We start from the raw sequence: 18853 nt of genomic DNA, 5'->3' as shown, positions 1-18853 counted from the left end.
GGACTTTCATGGACAGACCGCATTATCCCAGACTCCAAACGTCTTCCCTGCCCTGACTTGCTAGCCCCTTCAGAGGGATATTCCTTCCTTAGATATGCTAATTTCTTCCCTCCCTGGGCACCGCCCAGTCCTGCCCTATGGATGTTCAGTTTTGTGTGAATTTTCAAGTTTTCTACCCGTTCCGATTTAGGTAGTGGTGGAGCGAGTAATCGCACTGCTTCTTCCTCTCCTGGCTGCCTCAATCCCCTACCCCGCCCGCCGGGGTAGGGATATAGCCCAGAGCTTCGCCTCATGGTGGGATTGCACAGAGGGTAAGAAGGGCGGGGTTCAGGATTGCGGTGTAGAACCCTCCCGGCTGTAGGGACAGCGGGGCGTAGAGCCCAGCAGGGGGCGTGTCCCCATGCTCACCTGCCATTGGCCAGGTGAGGCCGCCGACCACAGCCTAACTATAAATGCGGAGCCGGTGGCTGCGGAGCCGGTGGCTGCCGAGCCAGGCTTGGCGAAGGATGGTGGACAGCGTGTACCGAACCCGTTCTCTGGGGGTGGCAGCCGAAGGGATACCCGACCAGTATGCGGACGGGGAGGCGGCGCGCGTGTGGCAGCTCTACATCGGGGACACCCGCAGCCGCACCGCCGAGTACAAGGCGTGGTTGCTCGGGCTGCTGCGCCAGCATGGCTGCCAGCGGGTGCTCGACGTGGCCTGCGGCACTGGGTGAGCCCCAGCTGGGGCTGGGGAGTGGGTACGAGGGACTGGCTCCACCCAGACAGGTGGACCGCGGGACCAAGACTGGGCACGTCAGGGTGGTCCTGTCGGACTTGGGCAGGGGCAGGATGGATGCCAGGGCTGCGGATACTTGCCTGCCCAGGCAGAATGGGCACCTCAAGCGCACCGAGCAGGCCAAGGGGCAAGAAGGTGTGGAGGAGACTCAGGACAAGAGAGGTGAGGGTTCACGCAGAGCAGTGAGGGTTCACGGCACAGAGCAAGAACTGGGCTTTGGGGCCAGGCCGGATCCTGGCTCCAGCAGTGTTTCTCCTGTGATGGCCTTGGGCAGTGTTAACAGTTAACATTTGTTCAATATTTGCACGTGCCAAGTGCAGTGCCAGATTTTGATATTTCAGTTTTTCAAACCCTTACAAAACCCCATGAGGTAATTATGATAATCCTCAATTTATTACTCCCCAGTAGTAGGCCCCATAGAAGTAACAAAGTTTCCCAAGTAGTGAAGATACAGGCCCAGAGGGGGTTTAGGATCTGGTCTATGCTCCAAACCAGCATGCTACATATATTGCCTCTAGTGAACTAGTTTTTTACAGGAGCCACAGTGTGCCAGTCTCACAAATGAGAATACCATCTACCTCACAGGATTGCCCAAAGGGTGAACGCACATTTGTAGAGTGCCTGGCTCTGACACAGTGCTATGAAATAAAGGTTACCATCCAGTGATAAGAAACAGATTTATGCCAGATTTGGTGGCACGTTTCTGAAATCCCAGCTATTTTAGTGCCTGAGGCAGGAGGATCACAAGTCTGAGGCCAACTGGGTCAACTTAGCAATACCCTGTCTCAAAAAATAAAAAAAGGCTGGGGATATAGCTCAGTAGTAGAGAACCCCTGAGTACAATTCCCAGTACAGATTTCTGAGGTCATTTGAGGTCAGTGGGGAGGGTCTGGGAGAAGCAGCAGGGGAAGAAACTCAAGAGTTTAGAAGGAGGTGTCTTGTGCAGGGCCTCCTTGGCATTCCAGGCTGTCCTGACTGCCTTTCTTGGCCTCTCATCCCTGGCCCTGCCCAGGGTGGACTCCATCATGCTGGTGGAAGAGGGTTTCAGTGTGACGAGTGTGGATGCCAGTGACAAAATGTTGAAGTATGCACTTAAAGAGCGCTGGAACCGGCGGCAGGAGCCTGCCTTCGACAAGTGGGGTATGTAAGTCTAGCCGGGCCTTCCTGACCAACCACTTCCTGGAACACTCTTCTCTCCTCCCTGGGCTCCTTTGCATGGGGTAGTCTGGGTGTTTTGTTTTCCTCAGGAGATAACAATTACTGTCATTTTCCTGAAAGGGAGGCTTAAGCATCAGAATGAGCTACTGGTTGTCAAGGGCTAGTTTGTTTTTGGTGCTGGGGATTGAACCCAGGGCCTTGGGCATGCTATGCATGAGTTCTATCAAAACACTATACTTCCAGTACCCCTACCCTTTTAGAGATGGAATCTATGTTGCCTGGGCTGGTCCTCCTTGCCTCAGCCTCCTGAGTAGATGGGACTAGAGGTGTGCACCACCACACCCAGTTCTGAAAGGCTAGTTTTAACTGTTTATAGCATCCTGTCCCTCCTCCCAGATAAAAACCCATAAGCAGAGAGTCCTTCTCCCCGCAAATGGCCCTCTCCTCCCTTCTCACTATCCAAATGTCCATCACAATTCTCTCTAACTGGATGGAGATTGTGTGTGTATGTGTGTATTGAAGAAGAAACTAAGGCGGGATTGCACTTGGCGAAGGTGGATGGTACTGGTACCATGAGGCCACTATAATTCCTCTTCTCCTTCCTGGCCCCCAGTCATTGAAGAAGCCAACTGGATGACGCTGGATAAAGATGTGCCCCAACCAGCAGGAGGTGGCTTTGATGCAGTCATCTGTCTTGGAAACAGTTTTGCCCATTTGCCAGACTGCAAAGGTGAGAGGTGTGACCTTGGGGATGTCACTTTCCTTGAGCTCTACCCATTTCCAGACTCTTCCTGGGTGGCTGCTCCCCGATAAAGATGACTTTGCTTTTTGGCCCCTCTTCCTTGGTACTGGCATTTGGGGAGGGGAGAAATAGGAGAGAGAATGGTGTTGGAGGTCATATTCAGATGGAGCCTCTCTGTCCTTGTTGAGCCCAGGTGACCAGAGTGAGCATCGGCAGGCACTAAAGAACATTGCGAGCATGGTGCGGTCAGGGGGCCTGCTAGTCATTGATCATCGCAACTATGACCACATCCTCAGCACAGGTTGTGCACCCCCAGGGAAGAACATCTACTATAAGGTGTGTCCACCAGGGAAGGGCAGACCTCAAGTGGAAGGTGTGAGCCTGGGGTCTTCTGGCCCCATAGTGGGTTAGAGGTTAACGCAGCCTATGACCACTGCCTACAGAGTGATTCTACCAAGGACATCACGACATCAGTGCTAACAGTGAATAACAAAGCCCACATGGTGACCCTGGACTACACAGTGCAGGTGGCGGATGCTGGCCAGGATGGTTCTCCTAGCTTCAGGTACTGCTTAGCCTGGCAGGGGTGAGGTAGCAGTGGGGAAAGCTGAGGCCACTGGTCCTCATGGTTGGTGGGGGCCCTGTTGCAGTAAATTCCGGCTCTCTTACTACCCGCACTGTCTGGCGTCCTTCACGGAGTTGCTCCAAGCAGCCTTCGGGGGCAAGTGCCAACATAGCATCCTGGGCGACTTCAAGCCTTACAAGCCAGGCCAGGCCTACATTCCCTGCTACTTCATCCACGTGCTCAAGAAGACAGAATGAAGGTGGCCTTGCCTCCCACAGCCCCTTGCTTAGGCGCTGCTAGGCTCTGGGGTGGTAGGGATCCATGGCCTCACACGAAGCCCAACCCTAGTGCAGACACTGCAGTTGAGGTTCAGGGATGTGGGTTCAGATAAAGGAAAGAGTAAACAATATAATCTTTGCCTTTTAATTCCCCACACTGTGTGTTTGTCCGAAGGAACATGCTCCCATAGTGCCGGCCCTGCCCTTCCCCAGGGCTCACTCCTACCCCAACCTTGCTTTTCCCCACTCCAACCTTTCACAGCACCAGCAGCGGTCAGGATGTACTTTATTTTCTGCCACATACATGGCTTCAGGACCAATCCCCAGACTGACAGGCCCTGGCCCTCCTCAGCAGATGGGCCCATCTTAGAGCTGGCCTGGCAGGAGGGGCATGGAGGCAGGAGATGTTGGGGCTTGTAAGGTCACACCGCACTCAGGGTATCTCCTGGGGGAGGCAGCCTTCAGGTGGGTCAGCACAGCCTGAGGAGGAACCCTTTCGTCTTAGGTCTCTCTGAGGGGCCACCTAGGTACCTTTTGCCATTGTGGGCAGTCCCAGACTGCAGGCAGCTCCTAGCAGGCAGCAAACTTGCGCTGGATGCGCTTGTACCGGAGTAGCTCCTGCTCACTGACTGAGGGCTGCAGGCGGGTGGCGGCCTGCAGCAGGTCCTCCATGGTAAGCAGCAGTGCTGAGCTTGCCAAGTCCAGCCCTAAGGGGTGACAGAGGAAGTAAGGCAGTTTCCCACTAGGAAACAGAGGCTGTGCTCTATATCTCAGCAGAGAGAGCCCTGTGGGAGGCACGTTCCTGCTCAAAGTCCCCCAGATGTCCCTTCTCTAAAATCTAGAATGACTTGTCTCCACTAGCGTTCTGGTTGACTTCTCGGGCTGGCACACGGCTCACCTTCCTCCAGGTCATGAACCCTGCGTTTGAGGGCAGTTGTCATGGCATCAGAGCAGAGAGAATAGAGGTCTGCGCCTGTCAGTTGGGGAGGGCAGCAATCCAGCACATTCACCAGGCTCACAGAGGGCTCTAGCTTGAACCTGTATGGGTATAACAGAAACATTACAAATGGCACCACTTCCTTCCTTGAAAGCCACTGCTAACCAGCTTATCTTGTGCATTACATGTATCCCCCAAGTGTCCCAGTGCCCAAGCCCTTTGGAAGTCTTCCTCAAATAGTACGTACTTGCGTGTGATGGCATTTAGAACACGCAGCTGGGAGGCACGATCCTCATTTGCCCCTACGAACACCAGCTTGTCAAATCTTTAGGGAGACAGGTAGGTAAAAGTGTCAGGGAGGTCAGCCAGCAGGGGTGAAGGAAGTACAGAATTGGATGGAAGGACAATCCCAATGGGCCTGGTGAAGGTTCTCAAGTGTGCCCACCTGCCAGGCCGCAGAAGGGCAGGATCCAAGAGGTCTGGTCGGTTGGTGGCACCAATCACAAACACATCCCGAGTGCTATGAAGTCCATCCAGCTCAGCCAGTAGCTGAGACACCACCCTATAGAGGAGGAAGCAAAGGCAGAGAGTCCTTGGTCCAGATCAGACTCTGTCCTTGCCTGTGGTGCTTCTCCTTGTAGGCTGCCTCAACAGGGCCCTCTGCTCAGCTCTGTCCTATGTGTCCTTCCATGCAAGCCCTCATTCTCTTCAATGTTCCAAACCCAATTCCATGGCTGTTTTTAGCTCTCATCATATTATCTTAGAACTGAAAAGGCAGGCCAGACACGGTGGCACATGCCTGTAATTCCAGCAACTTGTGAGTCTGAGGCAGGAGGATCACAAGTTCAAGACCAGTCTCATCAACTTAGCAAGACTCCATCTCAAAATAAAAAGGGTTGGCAATGTAGTTCAGTGGTCAAGCACCCCTGGGTTAAATCCCGTGTACAAAGAAGAAAAAAAAAAAAAAAAAATCAAAGGGTAGGAACTTCTGTCTTGGGGCTCTGAAGACTGCTACAATCTATCTCACATCCCTCCTACTCTGGGTCTCCACCTGTCCATCACTCCTCCAGAGTCTCCACTTCGCCCCCGGCTTGGGGCCAAGGAATCCAGTTCATCAAAGAAAATGATACATGGAGCAGCAGCCCTGGCCCTGGAAAACACTGAGAAGGGAGTGGGGTGTGGATCTCAGGAGGACTTGATCAGGGAAGATGGGAGGGAACTAGGGTCTGATAATTCAGCACTGGCCCTGAAGGAACCCGATTTGTGGAAAGGAAATGATTAGTCTGAGGAGGGGGATGGCACGAGAGCCACAAGGATTTAGGAAGGACCAGAAGCCCTGCCTCTCTTCTTGCTCACCTTCTCGTACATTCTCCTCACTTTGGCCCACATACATGTTGATGAGTTCTGGCCCCTTCACGCTGAACCAGAGGATGTGAGAAGGCAAAACAGGTCATGTGCTGTTGACCTCTTAGGTATCCTCTCCAGCTTCCTATCCCACTGCAGCACCTCACCCTCCTGCCATCCCTTCCAGGCCCCTTGCCCACCTGAGGAAGGTAAGGCTGCACTCAGTGGCTACTGCCTTGGCTAGGAGGGTCTTGCCTGTGCCAGGGGGCCCGTGCAGCAGGAGGCCTGAGCGTCTCAGGCCCAGGCTCAGGAGCTCAGGGTGCTCCAGAGGGAGCTGGATGGTCTCCAGAATCTCCTTCTTCACCTCCTGCAGCCCGCCTACATCATGCCAGGACACTGAGGGAATCTAAGAGAGATAAAGCGGGTGGTTGGGGATGTGCAGGTGGAGGAAGCATGTGCCCCACCTCTGAGGAGCTGGAGTCTCCACCTTGGGTGCTCCCACAGCCTGGGAGTGAGCTGTCTGCAGTTGCTCCAGTGCCTGCCCAAAGTCCTCAGCCAGAAGGGGGAAGCCAGCAGCACACAGTTCCCCTTCATCTTCCTCGCTCAAGCTACCTGACACACTGCAAAGAGACACACGGGAGGCCTCTGAAGGGCCTCACTTAAGGCTTCATCCCTGTCAGTTCCCATGCCCTTCTTTTCTCACCAGCCCCTCCCCACAAATTTTCTCTTCCTGTCTTCTCCCTCTGTGCTCCTCTCCTTACCCTGAATTCTTGATCCTGGTGCAGGCTGCTCGGCTGCTGTGGGTCAGAAGGGCATAGAGATCTCCTACCACAAAACCCTGAGAAATCACAGGGAAGGACACATGAGCAGGGCAAGTAGGCAGGAACCCTTGCGGGGCTGGTCCCCCACCTGGGGCCAAGGCCTTGGTGTTCCTACCCTTAGGCACAGGGCAGCTGCGAGGCCCAGTTCCCGTGACAAAGCTCCTGTTACCTCCCCCATGTAATCTATGTTGATACTCACTGCACACCGCCGAGCTAGCTGGGCCAGGTTCACCTCTTGGCCCAAGGGCAGGTGAGTGGTGAGCGCCTGCAGGATGCTGAGCCGTTGCCCCTCTGAGAGCACAGGCACCTCTAGCTCATGAGGAAATGCTGTCTGCACATCAGCAGGCAGGTCCTGGACCCGGCTTGTGGTGGCTACAACCATCAGGGGAGGGCGGCTGCAGATGGGAGTGGGCACTGAGGGTGACAATGTGCCTGGCAGGTCCTGGGTACTGCCTTGTCCTAAGACTAGTGCAGAAGTCCAGGGGAAATAGGGTAGGTGCTGGGATGGGGTATGGAGATGGGTACCACCCAGAAGTTCCTGGATGGGGGTCCACGGAACAGCCTGAGGAGGATGTTTCTCCCTCACATGGGGAGCTTACAGAGGGCAAAGGCTATGTTTTTGTTTTAGCCTAGTGTCCTCCTCCAATACTAAACCACATCTTCCCCTCAACACCCCAAAGACCCTCAGCTCAGGGTAGCCAAATGGGCTGAGAAGTCACAGGAATATGAGGAAAAGACTGAAAGACTAAAGAAAATCAAGGAAGGGACCTCAGCTCTACAAGAGGCCCTGCTATGCATAAATACCTGCTTGGGGGGTCCTCATTGAGGAGGAGGTGACGCAATGTGGCCACCACACGTGCATCCTCACCCAGCCCATCGCGGTCCCGGCCCAGAAGATCCACTGCTGTGAGCAACAGTACCACAGGCCGGCAGCGGCGTGCCCGGGAGAAGGTGGCTTGAAGTTTTGCCTCCACAGCCCCACTGCTGTCTGCACAGAGGCTGGAGCAGGGCACCTAGGAAGGGGTATCAAAGGGTCTGTGAGCAAGGGGCAGCTGTGACCAGGACAGGGAGGTGGGGAAAGGAGGAACCAGAAAACACAGGCCATCTTTACTTGGGAGGGCAGGGATGGCAAAATAGAGTCCAAATTCTACTACTTCTCTTTTTTCTCCCATTTTGGTACTAGGCATTGAACCCAGGGGTACTCTACCACTGAGCTACATTCCCAGCCCTTTTTATTTGGAAACAGGGTCTTGCTAAGTTGTTGAGTCTGGCTTTAGAACTTGTGATCCTACTGCCTCAGCCTCCCAAACAGCTAGGATTACAGCTGTGTGACACCCAACCCAGCATGGCAAACGTTTCTTTGTATTGCTATACTAGATTAAAATCTTGCTTTTTCTCCCTTTTAGGGAGTTAAAGGTTGAACCCATGATCTCGGGCATACTGGAAAAGCACTCTATCATTGTACTACATCCCTAATTCAAATTCTATTTCTTAACCCAAGCCATTCCTTGTACTGTTCACTATTATCTTGAAAACACTTTTTTTTTCTTTAATATTTCTTTAGTTGTAGATGGACTCAATACCTTTATTTATTCATTTTTATGTGGTTCTGAGGATCGAACTCAGTGTTTCACACATGCTAGGCAAGTGCTCTACCACTAAGTCACAACCCCAGCCTAAACACTTCCTTCTTTAAAGGACTCTCAGCAGATGAATACTGTGGGAATATGCTGTGGCCACTAGGCAAAGGTGTTAGAGCCATTGGTCAACAGAAGAAGAAGAGAGGAAGAGGGAGACAGAATCTGGGCTGTGGTGGGGAAGAAGTTGGGGTTTACCTTCAGAAAGTGAAGCCCAAGGCGACTGCAGGCAGCGGCAACTGCTGTGGTCTTCCCACTGCCCGGGGGGCCCCGTAGAAGGACACAGCCAGTTCCTGTCAGCAGGGATCCCCTACACAACCAGAGAAGACACTCATTTCCTTACATTCTGTCCAAATGTTAGAAGCCCCAGTAACACAGGGATCCTTGGATCTCAGAAGCAGACACCCTGTTTGTCTCTTCTTAAGCCCCTACCTCCATCTCCATCCCCGTGGTGAGGCGGTATCTCCCACACCGTCTGTGGTGTTCTGGCAGGGGCATGGAACTTATCTAGTAGCACTGACTAATTCCCTTTGGTCAGCTGTGACTTCAATAAAGCCTGACTTTATGTCTGGTCTGAGAAGCACCAGAAAGGGATCTGGGTCTGTACTCAAGCCACTTGTAAAGGAGCTGTGTCCCTCAGGGCCAGGGTGGTGAAGACCAGGATGACCACTGGGCTCCCCAAGAAGAAGGGCAGCCTCAGAGACAACTGCCCCGGCTGGAGATTCTTCCTGCACAGAAGACCTTGGAAAATGGAGATTATTTTAGGGAAGGACACTGGGCATCTGCTTATAGAAGGGGAGAAGGCTGGTGGCCTGGACTGGGTATACTGGATTGAAGACTTCCACTCTAGTCAGAGCATTAGAAGTTGTCTGTCTGGCTGCTGCCCCTGCAGGAATGTTCTAAGTGGGTTTTTCTCACATCCTGTGGCTGTGACCTCACTCACCCTGGCTGAAGGCGTGGCTTTAGGGCAGTGCAAAGGTCAGTCACCAAGGCCTCCAGACCGGGAGGAGACAAGCTGCTCCAGAGAGTGGATTCTCCTGAAGAAAGCATTGGGACAGGGCTCAAAGTAGAACCCACCTGTGAAAGACAGGAGGAAGGGTTAGGTTCTAAACATCCCTTCTACCTCTACCAGGTCTACTCCTACCCCTAGGCCTCACCATATATAAGGAGGTATGAGTGGTGTCTGCCAAGTAGGCACTAGTTGGTTCATTCGGAGCATCCCCAACTGTTTTCTTCACTTTAAAAAACATTTCCCGCCACCTGTAGGAAAAAGGTCCAATGAACCCCAAGACCCAGAGCCCATGTACTCCTTTATCCAAGGATAGGCAGCTTTCTTAATCATAGAGGACAAACTTAAGAGCAACATAGATAAGTGCCCTGAGATGAAGCAGGGAGTAGGGGGAAAGGAAGAACTTGTGGTTCTCCTGCCTCAGCCTCCCAAGTTGCTGAGATTACAGGCGTGTGCCACAGTGCCTGGCCCAGATTACTTTTTTTTAATCACTGCACAGTAAGGAAATGACAAGAGCCAGACTATAACCTGGACTTCTTTTCTTTTTTTGGTACTGGAGATTGAATCCAATGGCACTTAACTACTGAGCTACATTCCCAGTCCCTTTTTATGTTTTCTTTAGATACAGCGTCTTGCTGAGTTGCTTAGGGACTCACCAAGTTGCTGAGGCTGGCTTTGAACTTGAAATCCTCCTATCCTCCTGTCTCAACCTCCTGAGCCAATGGGATTATAGGCATAAGCCACTGCACCAGGCTAACCTGGGCTTCTTGAAGGTCCAATCAGAGTGCAAATTTCTTTCTCACACTATTCCATGGATGCCAAGCTTGGAAGCAAAGGGGTTGGAGTACCTCATGGTAGAAGGGAGTAGCAGTGCAGGTTCATATACAAAATTCTCATAAGTATTATGGTTGGCAGCATTTGTGGTAAAAACCAGAACATAAGGAAAACTACATGCTGGGGATAGAACGCAGGCCTTCCAGCATGCTAGGAAAGAGCTCTACCACTAAGCATCCCCAGTACAAAAATTATCTTACTGTAACTAGTTAAATTCCAACAGTGGAATCCCTTGCCAGGCAGGAGGCCCAGGCCTTCTCGGGGGTTCCCCTGAAAAGCCCAGCATGGCCTAAAGTGCTCATCTCTATTTGTCCTTAGGCCACTTTCCATAATCCTGCTTTCCTTAGTGCCTGCTCAGGGGCAAGAATTCCACACTCAACTTCTAGGAGGAAGCCAAAAGTTCAGGAACAGATATGGCTTGCTGGTCTATCATAGAAAGTTTCAGTGCCTGTTTTCCTTTAAAAGTACAAAAGGTGGGCATTCTGTAGTTTTCCTGTAGAAAGCGAGCTTATAGGCATTTGCTATATTTAAGAGGAGAGATACAGGTGGAAAGGGACTAAATGCCAGTTGGCATTTCCTGCCAGACCCCACTCCAACTGTGGATTTAATCCGGGAAAACTCCAAAGTGGTGCCATGGAGCCTAAATGAAGTTACACAGGGCATTTCCAGGTCCTTCATCTGGGCACCACCATCCTGAGACTGAGGGCACTGAACACCAGTCAGAACCAAGCTTAGATATTGACCAAAGATGAACCAGGTACTCCAGACAAGGTGTCACTCTGGACAGAGGACAGGCTGGCTGGGCCAGAGACCTTCCATGTGATGGCTCTCAGAGTTGGGTTAGTATACCTATCAATTGTGTTTTTCTTCTAGTAAATCTCTACAGAAAATGGGTCCAGAATAGAGGGACTGCCTACCCGGGGTACAGAGCTAACCTCCTCCTCCCTTCACCTAAGGCAGAAGCAGTCTTTTGTTTGGTGCTGGGAATTGAACCTAGAGCCTTGTGCATGCTAAACATGTACTCCTTCACTGAGCTACACCACTGCCCCCTCTCAATTTTTTTACCTCCCCATTTTTACATGGGACTTCTGTGGTCAGAATCAATAGGAGGAACAGAAAAACTGGATGCTTAACTTGGGCTCTTGGCTAAATTATGTTCAACCTTTCATTCTCCGAGAGTAGGCCTCTTTAGCTCAGCAGCAATCCTTCTCTCTCCTGTTTTCAGAGATAAGATTGTGAAGTAGCATGTGCACACTCGATGGGTTAGGGCAAAAATCAATGTCTATGCATCCTTATGTTGAAAAATGAGCAAAATAGCCTGGTGGCGCATGTCTGTAATCCCAGCAGCTCAGGAGACAGGAGAATCATGAGTTCAAAGCCAGCCTCGGCAATGGTGAGGTGCTAAGCAACTCGGTTAGACCCTGTCTCTAAATAAAATACAAAATAGGGCTGGGGATGTGGCTTAGTGGTTGAGTGTCCCTGAGTTCAATAGAACTATCCAGGTAACCCTTCCCTGCCCCCCCTAAAAAAAAAAAAAAAAAAAAAAAAAAGGAGCTCTGGGGATATGGCTCAGTTGTAGAGTGCCTGCCTCACAAGCACAAGGCCCTGGGTTCAATCCCCAGCACCGCAAAAAAAAAAAAAAGAAAAGAAAGAAGAAAAAGAAATATGAGCAATATGACTTGAGTCCTGGCCCAAACAATACTGTTAAAAAGGAAAAGGAAGGAATCCCACCTTGGTCAAGGCCATTAAACTTTTTTTCCCCCAGTATTGTGAACTGAACTCAGGGCCTTGCCTGAGCAAGTGCTCCACCAGCTCTAGGCTGTGGTTCTTAACCTTTCTGTACTCATACACCTGTTCGGGAACCCAAACAATTTTTTTCCTCTACAGAAAAATGTACACAACAAAATATTCTTAGGCACAAATTCTTACATACGATTTGTGGAGAGGGATTATAGAATTGCATCTAAGTTACAAATCCCAACTATAAAATAGGAGGCAGCAGCTGCATACCTGGGCAGCTTCTCTGGACTTCCTTCCAGGATCTCGACTTGCCCGAATGTTGGCACACACAGAACATCCCCTTCCTGTACCACCCTGAAACACAGTCGTGGCCTTGGTCAGCTAACAATGGAGTCATGAGAATGTGCACGCCACATCTCCCCATGCCCACCTGCAACATACAAACTACTTCTTAGGGTTCCATTGCTCACCAGAGATTACCAAATTTACCAGAGAACAAGCAGACCTAGACTGAGCTGGGAAAATGGAGGTGAGACTAGAAAGGGGGATCAGAGAGCAGTCAGAACACAGCAGGCTGCTTGTTCTTTTGGAGTGCTCTTTGATCAAACAGGTTTCTTTCTCAGACTGCAATGTCCAAATTCACCTCATAGATTTCTCTTCTATTGTCTGCCTGACACAATGAGAATACAATATGCCTAAAATATGGCTTCTTTTAACCAGAGGGGTTACCTGGATGGGTAGAGGAGGAAAGTGATGAGGGTGAGATGCTATCTTCCTTAAAGGGGTAGGCAGCTAACCTGGGTGTCTGAAAGTGCTGGTAAAGAACATGGTCATAACTTCCATTAGAGCAGTAGTGGGGAGAGGACACAATTTCGATGTATAACTCTCTTGCAAATGGAGGCCCAGGCAGCAATGAGCAGCTTCCTTTGTCTTCACGGGTGATAGAGCCTTCCAAGTACCTCTATTAGAGAAATAATCACCACTTTATAACCTTCTCCCAAAGAGTCAGGCTCTGTCCTGCCTCTTAGCAGCCAGTATCTACTTCCATCCTCTATCCTTTCCATAACCACAGAGCTTGTAGAAGGTGGGCCTGAGGTCACAGAAATGAACACCTATATCTTCCCTAGAAGATAGAAGCCTATTCTCTAATCAGCACCAGGAAGCAATATTACCTTTTTTTCCTGACTCTGCATCCAAAAAGTTCCCCAGCAAAGACAATCTTTCTGTGATACCTTTAACTTGGCCCACATCCAGTGAAATGGCAAAGACAATTATTCCCACAAGTCCTTTGAATAATACTAGGCAGCCAGTGGGATTAAGTGGACATTAGGGAGGATGCTTGGAATTCAGGCTGTGGGAAAAAAGACATGATCTTAATGAAGCTGAAAGAATTGGTTCAGAGGAATGAGCTCCACTGTGAATACTCTAGTAGATTTTCCTCCATTGAAAAGGCAATCCACATCTCCCATTCATGTGCATCTTCTTGCCCTAACATCTCATAGTTTTTGTTTTTGTATTTTTGCAATGCTAAGGATTGAATCCAGGGCCTCACACATGCTGGGCAAATGCCCTACCACTGAGCCACATACCCTCAGCCCATCCCATAGTATTAATTGGCCACTCTAGCATTGCCCAACAGAACTTTCTACAATGATGGAAATACTTGAAATCTCCATGTGGCAACTGAGCACCTGAAATATGGCTAAAGCAAATGAAGAACTGAATTTTTCACTTCATTTAGTTTTAAGTTTAAAGAACCACAAAGTGGCTAGTGGCTTTCATATTGGACAGCACCAGCTTAAAACATATGTGCAGATGCTTAATTAAACATTAGACTGATGTACAACATCTCTAGCAATCAGGAAAATGCAAATCAAAACTACACTAAGATTTCGTCTCACTCCAGTCAGAATGGCAATTATCACAAATAGGGGCTGGGGTTGTGGTTCAGTGGTACAGCGCTTGCCTAGCATGTGTTAGGCACTGGGTTCGATTCTCAGCACCACGTACAAATAAATAAATGAATAAAGGTTCATCAACGACTAGTAAAAAAAAAAAAAAAAAAAAAAAAAAAGAACACAAATAATAATAAGTGCTAGTGAGGATGTGGGGGAAAAGCTACACTCCTTTTTCCCCCAATATTTAAAATGAGTTTGTAATTGGGGGAACATCTAAATCCTTAATTAAAAAACACAAATGAAGTGAAAGCTTTAAACTGGTATACACTGTTCACACTTATATTTCAGGTTTGGAAATACATATTTGCAAGCAGCAATACAAAAGTATTCATGAAAAATTCATAATCTCTGAAAATTATGAAAACATTCCTGTTACCAATATATTTCTAAATACAAAAATAAAAAATTAGACTGGAGTGGAGTTGTAGCTCAGTGGTACAGTACTTGCCTGGCACGTGTGAGGAACTGAGTTTGAACCTCAGCATCACATAAATAAATAAATGAAATAAAGATATGGTGTCCATCTACAGCTAAAAAAATTTTTTAAAAAACATTAGATTATTTTTCTAAGTACAACTTTCTTGAAATAAAGGCAGAAGCCAAAAACTTTATAATTTTCTTTTAGATGTATTTAATTATATATTAAAATTGACCAGACTAGGAGCAGTAGAGCATGATTGTGATCCCCGTGATTTGGGAGGCTGAGGCAGGAGGATTGCAAGTTTAAAACTAGCCTCAGCAATTTAGTGAGGCTCTAAGCAACTTAAAAATAAAAGGTCTGAGGATGTAGCTCAGTTGTAGTGCCTCTGGGTTCAATCCCTGGTACCAAAATAAATGATTTAATTAAATCAAACACTAGGCACCGAAGATAAAAAAAGAGCCCTTTCCTTCAAGGAATTTACAATAATATATAATAATATATAATAGATTATGTAATTTCCAAGGTAGAATAAGATAAATGCCCTTAAAAAAGGTACAAAATTGGGACTGCGGTTGTAGCTCAGTGGTAGAGGTCCCAGCAAGTGTGAGGCACTGGGTTTGATCCTCAGCACCACATAAAAATTAAAAATTAAAAGGTATTGTGTACATCTATAACTAATATATATATATATATATATATATATATATATATATATAAATGTACAAAATACTATCAGAGAAAGAAACAATGTTAAATTTGTGGTAGTGAGATTATGAGTCTTTATGAAGAAGGTGGCATTGTTAGGTAGGTCTAAAAGATATAGGGATGGCAGGATTTTAACAGATAAAGCTAAAATAGAAAAGAATTTGAAGTCAAGGATAAGCATAAGCAAAAGCACTAAAACACCATCCAGTACAATACTGAATACATTGCAGCAATCCAATAAGCAGCTGATTAGATTGAGAATATATACACCTGATAGTATGATTGTGAACTTCATTTTTCACCTGAACAGCTGAAAATTCCTTTTGTGTGTGTGTGTGGTTTCCAAGGAACTTTTTAAATTAGAATTTTACAGGACTCTAGAAACCTGCATTTCTAACAAGCCTTTGATTAAAAGTGTGATTTGGGGAAGCAATTTTAACCTTCATTTTGTGTCAGATCACATAATACAATAAAATTATCATTTAATTAAACAAAAAATCTTTATACAAATTATTGATATCTAAATACAATTTGGTTTGGAAAATGAAATAATATGTATATAGCTGTATTCATATAAGTGTGCTAGGCTGGGGTTGTGGCTCAGTGGCAGAGTGCTTGCCTAGGTACTGGGTTCAATTCTTAGCACCACATTAAAAAAAATAAATAAAATAAAGGCATGCTGTCCATCTACATTTACAATTTTTTTAAAAAAATAAAAGTGTGCTAAATGAAAAGCTATACAATAATGAGAAACATTAAAGGGTCAAATCCAAGTACAAAGGAAGACACTTCTTTGAATTCCCATATTTCTTTGCGCATCAAAAACTACCACTCTTGGGCTGGGGAGATAGCTCAGTCGGTAGAGTGCTCGCCTCTCAAGCACAAGGCCCTGAGTTCGATCCCCAGCACTGCAAAAAAAAAAAAAAAAAGAAAAGAAAAAAAAAGAAAACCTACCACTTTTTTGGTTTTCTTGCACGTTATTCTGTATCCACATTATCTGCATCTGATTGGATCCCTGGGTTTTATTTCATTTTCTGTGTGACATTCTCCACAGATATATTATCAATAGCTGCTGCTCTGGGGGTTGAACGTCCTTCTGGGTGTCCATTCCTAGTACCTATACAGCACCGAGACTTTTCCCCGCGTTTCCAAACAGAACCCCAGTCGTCGTGTTGAAAACCCTTTCCATGAACCACTACGCTATGGAGGCCTAGGATATTTTGCCTGAAGAGAATGGATAAACAAGGCTAAGAGACATTAAAAAGTTCAAGATGGTAAAGGACGAGGACGTCAATTCTACAGCTCTAGTCTTGAGTTAAGAAATAAAGGCATAAGGAAGAGGGAGCATTCCTCACCTGAATTCTGAGCTCTCCCACGTCCATGGGGTCACAGCCGAGATTAAAAGCCAGAGTGGCAGGCACGAGGGCCATTCGGTCAGCTAGCGGGTCTCCCAGCCGCCCAGAGACGGGTCCCAGTCTCTGAGAAAGGTCCCAGCGAGGCTGCAGGACCTGCACCGTAGCCAAGTGCGGCTGAGAAGTATTGGACAACTCTCCGGCCCGGATTACCCACACCCATTCGCCCTGGAAGAGGCCGAGACCACGGAGACAGCTCCGGCTCACACCCAGTGAATCTCCGGTCCCTCCCAGAACTCCTTGGAGTTGCCTGACTGTGCCGGAGACAGCGAAGGTGGACACCACCGGCGGGGGCGGTGGTCGGCTATTATCCCCAGTCCCCGGGCACAGTCTGGCCCGCCCGCGGAGCTCAGTTACAGCCAGCCGCGTCCCCGGGCCCAGGAGCCCTTGCAACGCCGGCCGCGTCTCCAGCACCCGCGGCCCCGGCACTGGCAGGGTCTCTCCGCGCCTCACCAGCAGTGGTCCGACTCGCGGTCCGAGCCCCGGCCCCGGTGAGGTGCCAAGCAGCGCCCAGCCCAGTGTCGGGGGCCGTCGCACGGGCCGCGCCCGCACCTGCGCCCCGGGGCCCAGGGCTAGAAGCCGCAGCAGTGCGCGGCTAACCAGCAGCTGCGGGGGCCCAGGACCCTGCTCCTCAGTCTCAGCACCTGGTCGTTCCAGGGCAGCCACCAGCAGCGCTGGCCCTGCCGGACTCTCTCCTGCAGGCCGCAGGGCCAGAACCAGGCCTAGTCCCGCCGCAGGCCATGGACCTCCGGGCGGCAGCAGCACTACCAAAGGGGATGTCTCGGTCGGGAAGGGTTCCAGCACGCGCAAGACGGCCAGCGCCATGGTGATTAGAGACCAACCAGGAGAACGAAGTAGTGCGGCTTCCGGAGCCAGCGAACCGGAAGACTCGGCGACCGGAGTGCTGCTTCCGCTTGGGTCCGAGGCTGCGTGAGGAAAATGGGTGGGGCGTCAGATGCCCGGAGCATGCTCCGAAAGGTTGCACTGTGCCTTGGAAAATCAGGACGGTCCCTCGTTTGCAGTAACCATAATCACGGCCGTGGGGTAGCCAGAACGCTTGCGCCCTTTGAACCAGTGTTTACAAGGGTTTGCCTTTGCCTCCGAGGGGAGTAACGTCCTCTCAACTACTGTACCGCTTAGCATATTCTAAAGTTTTTTAACTGATCGATGAGCGGCCTGCGACTGACTCGGACCAGTGCTGGAAGTTGTAGATGGAATGTTTCGGAAGGGATCCACTCCTTTGCGGAACTCTTACACTTTGCCCTATGCAGCTGTAGGCATCATCGAAGTTTGAGGGTTGTAGAGAACGTTGTTGGAGGGAGTGGTAGGATTATAAAACTGTCTCAGACAGGCTTATGGGTATGCAGTGGCTGCTGGCTGGATTACTATATGTGATTCATCTATCCCTGGAGTGCTTGGTGCTACCACACCTGTTCTAACACATCCTACACAAAACCCACATCCCAGCACTTATTGTCCTGTTCATTGTCCTGTCCTTGATTCTCACCCAACTTGAAGACAAAGCAGCTTCCTTCTTCCCTCAAACCCAGTTACTCTCCCCGATCAATTTTTGGAGACCCTTCGCTATTTCTATCCTGGAGGAGGGCAGGCAGCAGAACAGGAAGAAGGGAGGGGTTTGAGGCTTCTGTCACAAGTACTGAGCCAATACCCTGCCCTCTATTTGTGCTGTTAGAGTCCATCCTTGTCCTCGTTTGCACAGTGGTAGGCCACATTTCCAATATCCATTACTGTATTTTCATTTATAATCAGTGGCTTGGATGGTGGCAATCTCTTCTTTCTGAACCTTGTGTTCTCTTTCAGCTAGTGCCCAACTTTCTCCTTTCCTTCATAGCTGGACATCTTGAGGTAGTCTCTCATTTCTGAAACCTAAAAGTATACATTTCTGAAAACCTAAAAGTCAAATACTTGAAATTGTCCATTCCTATTTTTTTTTCTTTCAGGTTTGAATCCAGGAGCAATTTGCCACTGAGCTACATCCCCTTTTTATTTTTTATTTTCAGATGGGGGTCTTGCTAAATTGCCCAGGCTGGCCTTGAACTTGTGATCCCCCTGCTTCAGCCTCCAGAGTCACTGGGATTACGGACATGTGCCTCCATGACCCACAATTCCTACATTTTAAAACAGCATACCAGAAGGTGCTAGGACCTGGATTCACAGAGATAAAAGTTCCCATTTGGTAGTCCTAATCCCACTATCTGTGACTCTGTTCCCTGCCTCCCAGAGGGATCAATGATTGGGTAATGGGGTGAGCCTATAGAAGACATGTCTGTTATGTACAGTAGCTGGCAAGCTCAAGGTCTCAGGACTATGGTGCTCCTTGAGGCTTTGGGCATGGACAAATACATCTGGTGTCCTGTCTAGATCAGCACTCATACAGACACAACTGCTCATCTGTTAATAAACATCTTCTCACCCAGGCTTTTCCCCAGCAAATGATTGACATGCAATGGAAACTGTGTTACCTTGAAATATTATTAGTTATTAAAGTCAAAT

General features: G+C 48.9%; 2 protein-coding genes across 7 annotated transcripts; one reads left to right on the top strand and one right to left on the bottom strand.

The window, feature by feature from the left end:
* Positions 1-473: 473 nt before the first annotated feature.
* On the top strand, positions 474-5282 carry Gnmt (glycine N-methyltransferase). Of its 3 annotated transcripts, none has more exons than XM_047557394.1 (6): positions 474-712; positions 1791-1918; positions 2550-2666; positions 2872-3014; positions 3122-3243; positions 3329-3681. In XM_047557394.1, exons 1-6 carry the CDS (start codon positions 507-509, stop codon positions 3498-3500), a joined length of 888 nt encoding a protein of 295 aa, XP_047413350.1. In that variant the 5' UTR covers positions 474-506; the 3' UTR covers positions 3501-3681. The 3 variants fall into 3 exon arrangements, with proteins under 3 accessions (XP_047413350.1, XP_047413348.1, XP_047413349.1); XM_047557392.1 differs by having other exon boundaries at positions 475-712; positions 1725-1918; positions 3329-5279; XM_047557393.1 differs by lacking the exon at positions 474-712 and adding an exon at positions 817-940 and having other exon boundaries at positions 1817-1918; positions 3329-5282.
* Positions 1150-17250, bottom strand: Pex6 (peroxisomal biogenesis factor 6). 4 transcript variants are annotated; one of them, XM_047557388.1, is made up of 18 exons: positions 16283-17250; positions 12641-12804; positions 12114-12197; positions 9418-9520; positions 9204-9337; positions 8459-8570; positions 7428-7636; positions 6823-7018; positions 6564-6640; positions 6290-6422; positions 6003-6208; positions 5815-5876; positions 5510-5618; positions 4904-5020; positions 4706-4783; positions 4420-4559; positions 4053-4228; positions 1150-2784 (listed from the first exon to the last, which is right to left on the bottom strand). In XM_047557388.1, exons 1-17 carry the CDS (start codon positions 17162-17164, stop codon positions 4092-4094), a joined length of 2943 nt encoding a protein of 980 aa, XP_047413344.1. In that variant the 5' UTR covers positions 17165-17250; the 3' UTR covers positions 1150-2784; positions 4053-4091. The 4 variants fall into 4 exon arrangements, with proteins under 4 accessions (XP_047413344.1, XP_047413345.1, XP_047413346.1 ...); XM_047557389.1 differs by lacking the exon at positions 1150-2784 and adding an exon at positions 2820-3898; XM_047557391.1 differs by lacking the exon at positions 1150-2784 and having other exon boundaries at positions 2823-4228; positions 16283-16435; positions 16793-17249.
* Positions 17251-18853: the final 1603 nt, after the last annotated feature.

Source organism: Sciurus carolinensis, chromosome 7, assembly GCF_902686445.1.
Source record: "Sciurus carolinensis chromosome 7, mSciCar1.2, whole genome shotgun sequence".
Taxonomy (NCBI): Eukaryota; Metazoa; Chordata; class Mammalia; order Rodentia; family Sciuridae; genus Sciurus; species Sciurus carolinensis.
This window is presented reverse-complemented; position numbering and strand designations above follow the sequence as displayed.

Excerpts from the sequence above, each read along its gene's own strand:
- Gnmt (XM_047557392.1), top strand. The coding sequence starts at position 507 with ATGGTGGACAGCGTGTACCGAACCCGTTCTCTGGGGGTGGCAGCCGAA. Across the intron at positions 1,919-2,549 it reads GCCTGCCTTCGACAAGTGGG|TCATTGAAGAAGCCAACTGG; the intron begins GTATGTAAGTCT and ends CCTGGCCCCCAG. Across the intron at positions 3,244-3,328 it reads GATGGTTCTCCTAGCTTCAG|TAAATTCCGGCTCTCTTACT; the intron begins GTACTGCTTAGC and ends GCCCTGTTGCAG.
- Pex6 (XM_047557388.1), bottom strand. The coding sequence starts at position 17,164 with ATGGCGCTGGCCGTCTTGCGCGTGCTGGAACCCTTCCCGACCGAGACA. Across the intron at positions 9,521-12,113 it reads AGTCCAGAGAAGCTGCCCAG|GTGGCGGGAAATGTTTTTTA; the intron begins GTATGCAGCTGC and ends TTTTTCCTACAG. Across the intron at positions 6,209-6,289 it reads AGGCTGTGGGAGCACCCAAG|ATTCCCTCAGTGTCCTGGCA; the intron begins GTGGAGACTCCA and ends TATCTCTCTTAG.